General features: G+C 41.9%; 1 protein-coding gene across 1 annotated transcript; it reads left to right on the top strand.

The window, feature by feature from the left end:
* The first annotated feature begins 2,804 nt into the window (after positions 1 to 2,804).
* Positions 2,805 to 3,563, top strand: LOC148554728 (uncharacterized). Its single transcript, XM_088490457.1, has one exon. The coding sequence runs from the start codon at positions 2,805 to 2,807 to the stop codon at positions 3,561 to 3,563; it is 759 nt and encodes a 252-aa protein (XP_088346583.1).
* Positions 3,564 to 8,455: the final 4,892 nt, after the last annotated feature.

Genomic DNA, 8,455 nt, shown 5'->3' with positions numbered 1-8,455 from the left:
CAGAATTTCAGGATTTCTGATATGTGCGAGCGCACACCCTATAAAAATTTTGACCTGTGCGGACGCACACACCTGTGTGTGCGCATATCTAGGGAAGAATTTTAACCATTGTGGACGCACAGGCCTATGCAGACGCACATGTTGGGAAGGCCAGTCTGTTGGGGGTGCACAGGTTGTGCGAGTGAATAGATTCTGTAAGTTTTGCCACCTGTGCATACGCACACATTTTAAAATTTCTTGGGCGTGCACACGCACACACCCCTGTGCGGCCGCACACGTCTTGTTTCTCAAATTTTGCTTATTTTTCAACTATTCTACCTTTCTAACAAGGTTGTAAGCTTCTAAAACACCATTTTAAGACTTTTGGGCCTAGTTTTGAGTATTAGCACATGGGATATAACTTAAGGGTCCTAGTACATGATTTTATGATAAATTAGAAAACGAAGGCCTAGGTTTCTGTCGTGCTGAGAATGATTTGACTTTAGGTGAAGGATGATTGATATATGAGAGGAGGAATGATGAACTTTTGATATGTGGAAACTGAGTTATGAATGGACAGTGGTTGAGATAAGTCGGGGACTCGGATTGAGATGATGGATCTCTGTATACTGAAAATACTTTCTGAAAACCACTGAAATAATGTTTTTAATGAGATTATGAGATGCTATGCGCCCGGTTGGGACGGTGGTTAATCCCATCTGTCGAGGTAGTGGCGGCGGCATAAGGACGGTGGTTAATCCTGCTTACGTTGAGATGTGAGATCTGAGGCAAGAGTATCCCGCTCGCATCCCTTCGGATCTATAGGCGTGCAGGCGCCGGTACCTGGACAGTGATCTGGGCACTATATCTCGGGGGTTCCCATATGAGAAATCCGAAGGGCGACGTCTCCATGGAGATGTGTCGGGTTGGCAGTTGAACCGACAATGTGATATCACAGCCAATAGGGCAGGCATTCATCATATGCATTTTCTATCTGTATGTTTGCTTTGCCGACGTGTAATTGTATACCTAATTGAATAACATGCCTATTTACTCTATTTACCTTATATGCTTATACTTGTGTTTTACTTGTATTGAGTATTATCTGTGTTTTCTACTGGGATTGGGGAGGTTTGGAAGGCGGTGGCGATGAGATCGCATGGAAGATAGGTTGGTGAAGGCTGTGGGACAGCAGTGTTTGGTTAGAGTAGAAATCCCCTAAGATAGATTACTCGGTTTATTTAAGTTAATGATGTTATAATTATGCTTATTTGTTTTAGAATGCTTTAAGTTTGAATCTTGTGATGGATATGGAGCTAGGGATTGCCTTTGCCGTCTCGGGGTCTTATATCCTACATCACTGGGCACTGTTACCATACTGAGAACCTCCGGTTCTCATACCATATCTTTGTTGTATTTTTCAGATGCAGGTCGCAACCCACCTCGGTGAGTTGTTTTGGATGGTGACAGAAGCGGATGATCCTGGATTCTTTTGGAGTCTTTTGGTTTATCTTGTTTATACATCCCTCTTTTGTATTTTGTTTAGCCTAGAGGCTTGTAATTGAGAGAACAAAACCTGTATAAGCTATTTTCACTGTATGGTTTTGTATACCTTTATATGGCTAGCCGGCTTAAACTCCGCGAGTCGAGGCTAGTTTCCCATGATATTAGATACTTATATTTTGTTGTAGCTTATCTGTTTCTTGTGCCTTAAGCTAGTAGCTTCGTTAGTACGTTTTGCGCTTTTGAAATTCTGTTTTTGAGCTATATCCTTCATTGGGCTTCTAGATTATACTATTCTTTCTATATATATATTACGTATGAGCTTAGAACTGTCGTAATCTCTGATTAACCTTTGCTTTACGACACGAGGTAAAGCTTAGGCTAATTAGGGTGTTACATTTAGTGGTATCAGAGCGGTTCGTCCTCTTGAGCCTGAGGGGTGGACTGATTGTGCTTCATTGCATACTCTATGTGTCTTTTCTTTGATGCTATTAGGTTATCTACTTGATATATACATAGCATGCTTGTTTGTGAGTGCCTATTTGGGATAATTGAAGCACTAGACTTTTGATATTGAGACTGATCACTTTGATATCGATTGTTTAGTGTAGACAGGAACCCTAATGGCCACTCGTGGACGAGGTCGGACACGTACACGAGAAAGTAGGAATGAGCAACCAGCTGACAATCATGCCGAATTCATGGAGGCAATGGCGAACCTCGCTAATACCATGGAAGCTAATGCTGTTGCGACTCTGCAAGCTGTGTAGAGGTTAGGCCAACCGGCCGGGAACGGGAATGGTAATGGAAATGGCGAAGGAAATGCCAATGATAATACTGAGGGAAATGGCGATAACACGGGAGTAGTTCCGATGACCTTGGCGACGTTCCTCAAGGTTCATTCGCCAACTTTCCGAGGATCCACTAATCATACTGAAGCGGATCACTGGTTTCAGGCTATGGAGCGTGCTTTACAGGCGCAGCATGTTCCACTCAATCAGTATGTAGAGTTTGCCGCTTATCAGCTTGCGGAAGAGGCCCAGCCCTGGTGGCAAGCAGAGTGTCGCTTGCTACAGCTACAGAACACTGATGTTCCACGGGAGGTGTTCCAAACGGCCTTTTATAAGAAATACTACCCTGAGTCTGCAAGGGAAGCAAAGGAGATGGAACTAATGCAGTTGAAGCAAGGTTCCCTATCTGTGGCGGACTACACCAACAAGTTTGAGGAGCTTTGTAGGTTTTTTAGGGTATGTCAAGGTGCCCCAGAGACTTACGAGAGCTGAAAGTGCATTAAGTACCAGAGAGGTTTAAAGGATAGCATTATGATTGCTGTGGTGCCTATGGAGATCCATGTCTTCTCTGACTTAGTGAACAAGACTAGAGTAGTGGAAGAGTATGCCAAGAGCATGACGGCATCCAAGAAAACTCATGGAGGGAGCTCTAGTTGGGGGCGTGGCAAGTATTTTCATCCTAGAGGGCAAAGCTTCAAGAGAGGAGGATATGCGCCTCAAGGTCAAGGAGGTTTCAGGAGAAACATTCAGACTCAGTTTCAGTATGCTAAGGGGAGAGAAAATCAGAGTGGTTGCTTTAGTTGTGGGTTGCCTGGCCACATTGTGAGGGATTGCACTCGTGGGAGGAACCAGAATGCGGGCCAGAGTCATCATCAAGGTCGAGTCTTTGCTGTGAATGCCAAGGATGCTTCTAAGGCGGATCCGTTGATGAGAGGTATATGTCTAATTGGTCATAAGTTCTTAGTTGCATTATATGATACTAAAGCTTCGCATTCATTTATTTCATTTGCTAAAGTTGAGGAATTAAGTTTGAAAGTGTCAGAGTTACCTTTTGATCTGCATGTACATACTCCGCATCAGACAGTTATGACTAGGTCAGGTTGTAGACAAGTAGGTTTCAAGCTCGAGGGTAGAGACTTTGTGTATGATTTCATCTGTTTACCAATGGTGGGGCTAGAGATGATTTTGGGGTTTGATTGGTTGTCAAAGAATCTGATTTTGTTGGATTATTTTGAACGGACAATTCGGTTTATGCCAGACGGAGGAAATGGAGCAGTGGTAGCTACGTGATATTACCTGAACTCTGTAATGGTGCATTGTAGTGGGAAGGAGTGTCAGAGTTATATTCTGTTGGCTGCTAATGCGTTGGGTGATGCCCAGAACTTAGATCAGATACCGATGGTTAAAGATTTTCCAGAAGTATTCCCGGAAGATATCCCTGAGTTCCCACCTCAAAGAAAAATTGAATTTGCGATTGAATTGGTGCCGGGAGCCGGACCAGTGTCGATTGCGCCGTATAGAATGGCTTCGATAGAGCTGGTAGAGTTAAAGACTCAGTTGATAGAGCTTCTGAACAAGAGGTTCATTCGACTGAGTGTATCACCGTGGGGAGCGCCAGTTTTATTGGTAAAGAAGAAGGATGGAGGAATGCGATTATGTGTGGATTACCGACAGTTGAACAAAGTGACTGTGAAGAACAAGTACCCATTTCCAAGGATAGATGACTTGATGGATCAATTGCAAGGAGTTGGAGTGTTTTCCAAAATTGATTTGAGATCCGGTTACCATCAAATAAGGGTGAAAGAGGATGATATCCCTAAGACTGCGTTCAGGACACGCTATGGACACTACGAGTTTGCGGTAATGTCCATTGGGTTAACGAATGCACCTGCTGTTTTCATGGATTACATGAACAGAGTGTTTCGTCCCTTTTTGGACAAATTCGTGGTGGTGTTCATAGACGACATATTAGTTTATTCTAAGACGGTGAAAGAGCATGAGGAGCACTTGAGGATTGTGCTGCAAATCCTAAAGGAGCGAAAGTTGTACGCTAAGTTGTCGAAGTGTGAGTTTTGGAAGGAGGAAGTAAATTTCTTAAGCCACGTGGTGAGCAAAGGAGGAATAGCTGTAGATCCTTCTAAGGTAGAAACGGTGATGGAGTGGGAAAGACCAACGACCGTGACGAAAGTGAGAAGCTTCTTGGGTTTAGCCGGATATTACTGGAGATTTATCGAAGGATTTTCCCGGATTGCATTACCAATGACGAAGTTGACAAGGAAAGAAGTGCCATTCATGTGGACGTCGGAGTGCGAAGAGAGTTTTCAGACTTTGAAGCAGAGATTAACTTCAGCACTTATTCTAATCTTACCGGAATCGCATGAACCATTCGAAGTGTACTGTGATGCTTCTCTGAAAGGTTTGGGTTGCGTGTTGATGCAACATCGGAATGTGGTGGCTTACGCATCGCATCAGCTGAGACCGCATAAGGTGAATTACCCCACTCATGACTTGGAATTAGCGACAATTGTGTTTGCATTGAAGATTTGGAGACACCACTTGTACGGAGTAAGGTTTAGCATCTTCTCTGATCATAAGAGTCTCAAGTACATCTTTGATCAAAAAGAGCTTAATATGCGCCAGAGAAGGTGGATGGAGTTGCTTAAAGATTATGATTTCGAGTTGAGTTATCACCCTGGAAAGGCAAACGTGGTAGCAGACGCTTTGAGTCAGAAATCTCTAACAATAGCTTGGATGAGGATTAAGGAAGAGGAGCTAGTAGATAAGTTTTTGGATCTTAAGCTGGATATTGGTGAAGTTGCCGGAAGAGCTTGTTTGAATCAGTTACAGATTTCAAGTATGTTTAAGACAGAGATTCAGAGAGCTCAGCAAGATGAACAGAAGCTTCAGCAATTATTTCAACCAGTTAGTGATAAGAGGCGTGAAGAATTCACTAAGGATGATGAAGGGTTATGGAGGTACAAGGGAAGAATTTGCATACCAGATGTTGGGAGTTTGAGATAAGATTTGTTGTTGGAAGCTCACAACAGTGGGTTTTCTATTCATCCAGGAAGCACGAAGATGTATTATGACTTGAAGAAGATGTTCTGGTGGCCTAGGATAAAGGGTGATGTAGCTACAGTGGTATCCAAATGTTTGACTTGTCAGAAAGTGAAGATAGAGCATCAGAAACTGTCAAAAATGCTACAACCACTTGAGATTCCTTAGTGGAAGTGGGAAGGAATCGCGATGGATTTTGTGACCGATTTACCGAGGACTAGGTCGGGATTTGATGCGATTTGGGTGATCGTGGATCGCTTAACCAAATCCGCTCATTTTCTGCCTATCCGAGTAAACTGTTCTATGGAGGAGTTGGCAAGATTGTACATCAAGGAGATAGTAAGGTTGCATGGTGTGCCGTCAAGCATAGTATCGGACCGTGATCCCTGATTCACATCAAGGTTTTGGGGAGCTTTCTAAAGAGCTTTTGGTACGAAGCTATGTCTTAGTACCGCATATCATCTGCAAACCGATGGACAGTCGGAAAGGACTATTCAGACGTTGAAGAATATGCTGAGAGCATGTGTTTTAGATCGACCTAGAAGTTGGGACCGATACATGCCATTAGTGGAGTTTGCATACAACAACAGCTTTCATGCGGGCATTGGGATGGCTCCATATGAAGCCTTGTATGGATGAAAGTGCCAATCTCCACTTTGTTGGTATGAATCTGGTAAAGCAAGTATTTTGAGTCCTGAGGTAATAACAGAGACTACTGAAAACATCAAGAAGATTCGTGCAAGGATTCTAACTGCTCAGAGTCGATAGAAGAGCTACGGAGATCAGGGAAGGAAACTGCTAGAGTTTGAAGTGGGAGAACATGTATTTCTTCGAGTGACACTGACAAATGGGATTGGAAGAGCAATTAAGACCAAGAAGTTGAACCCAAGATACATAGGATCGTTTGAGATTTTGAAGAGATTCAGGCTGGTGGCGTATCAAGTTGCCTTGCCACCTCATCTGTCTAACTTGCATGACGTATTCCATGTGTCACAACTCCGTAAGTACACGTCGGATGCGGCTCATGTGGTGGAGCCTGAGTCGGTTGAGTTGAAGGAGAACTTAACTTTCCAAGTAATGCTAGTGAGAATCGATGACACTAGTATGAAGAAGCTGCGAGGGAAAGAAGTTCAGTTGGTTAAAGTTGCTTGGGAGCGAGCAGGAGTAGAAGAGCACACTTGGGAATTGGATTCTAAAATGCGAAAGGATTATCCCGAGCTTTTCTCAGGTAATTCAAATTTTGAGGGCAAAATTTCTTATTTGGTGAGGAAAATGTAAGAACCGCAACTAATCAACCGGTTAGTTAAGTAATTAATATTGCCCAAATTAGATTCCAAAAAGTTAGAGTGAGAAATTGAGGATTAAAAGGTGATTTTTGGACCCAGTGGGTCTTTCTGAGTCAGAAAATGTGCTTTCTGTGAAAAACCGCAAAAAATTGTGAACCGACAGTTGAACCGGTTGAACCAGTCCAAGTCTGCCTGGTACTGCATGAGAAAAAGTGAAAACCGGCAAAAACCTTAGAAAAATGTTAGAAGTTAAAAACTGGACGTTAATTTTAAAGGTTTGGCTCGAAGTTGGGCCAAACGGGCTAAAAACGCTAATGAGTTAGACCGGACCCAAGTTGGGCCCAAGCCCAACATATAAATAGCGCCATTAATGACTCACTTCAGCCACAACACACTCATAACACCACACACCCAGCTGAAAGGAAAAGAGGAAGTGGAGAAGAGAAAACACTATTCATCTCAATCTTCCAAAGCTCATATCTTGAGCTAGAGAGCTCCGATCGCCGCACCGTTTGCAGCTACGCAATTCTTGTGAAGAGCTCTACAAAATCCATACAAGAAACTGGAGAGGTAACCACGAAATTTTTTCTATTCTTCTCACCAAAATTTCGGTTCCTAGGGCTTTGGGGTTAAATGAGTTTTTGTGATTTTGGATGTTTATGTTTGTTCTAAGCCTTGCTTAGCCTTGGGTTTTGACATCCAAATCTGTTGAAAAAGATAAGGGCCACTAAACCCTTGTGATTTTATGTTTAAATAGAACCCTAGGTTGATTTGTGATGGTTTATGCATATATAGTTTGATAATTGTGACTTTGGGAGCTTTTGGAACTTAATTTTGCTTATTGGAGTGGAATTGAAAGCTTGGATTTTGGTTGGGAGCTTGTTTGGGCTAAATTGGAGTTTTACAGCATATAGAGAATCGGCCAAGGTATGGTTTCGGTTTCCTCTATGTAGTATATAATATTCATGGACACTTAGGCTAGTGACCCATAGGATAGGTCTAGAAATTGTATGTTGTTGATGATTATTTGTGTTGATGAAGTATAACCATTTGGTGTTGTTGTTGTGGTTAAATGATGAAGTGAGATATGATGGATGTGGATAAATGAGCATTGTTGAATATTAATTTGAATTGTGGTTGATTTGATGATGAGAATTGATGGTAATATAATGAAGATTGGTGAATATGTTGTATATGTGATATTGAGGTATGGATAATGAAAGGTGAGGAAAAATGTGGTATGATTGATGTACTATGACACAAGAGGTCAATTTTGATGAAAAATAGAGTTTTGAATGGTTTGGAATGGTTTGAGTTGGTTTGTTTGTGTTTTATAAAGGAATTGAGAAAATTGTGAATTTGGGTAAAAATTGGATTTTGGTGAAATTTGTCCAATCATAACTTTTGCCTCGATCATAAATATCTTTGAAAACCCTTTCAATCAATATAAAGTTTGTGAAATTTGGAATTTTGTAGAGAAAGTTATGATCATTCAAAGTTGGGTGTTAAAAATTTTAAATTCTGCAAAGTTGCAGAATTTCAGGATTTCTGATATGTGCGAGCGCACACCCTCGTGCGGACGCACACCCTGTAAAATTTTGACCTGTGCGAACGCACACACCTATGCGCATGCACAAGCAGGGAAGTGCGTTCTGTTTGCAGTGCTAGCACAGCTTGTGCGCGGGCATATATGATGAGCGGATAATTTATACGCTTTTTGGCATTGTTTTTAGGTAGTTTTTAGTATGATTTAGTTAGTTTTTACTATGTTTTTATTAATTTTTATACAAAATTCACATTTCTGAACTTTACTACGAGTTTGTGTGTTTTTCTGTGATT

The sequence above is a fragment of the Arachis ipaensis genome, chromosome B6 (assembly GCF_059453495.1).
Source record: "Arachis ipaensis isolate K30076 ecotype BB chromosome B6, ASM5945349v1, whole genome shotgun sequence".
Classification (NCBI taxonomy): domain Eukaryota; kingdom Viridiplantae; phylum Streptophyta; class Magnoliopsida; order Fabales; family Fabaceae; genus Arachis; species Arachis ipaensis.
The sequence above is the reverse complement of the archived record's forward strand: the minus strand, read 5'-3'. Positions and strand labels throughout refer to the sequence as shown.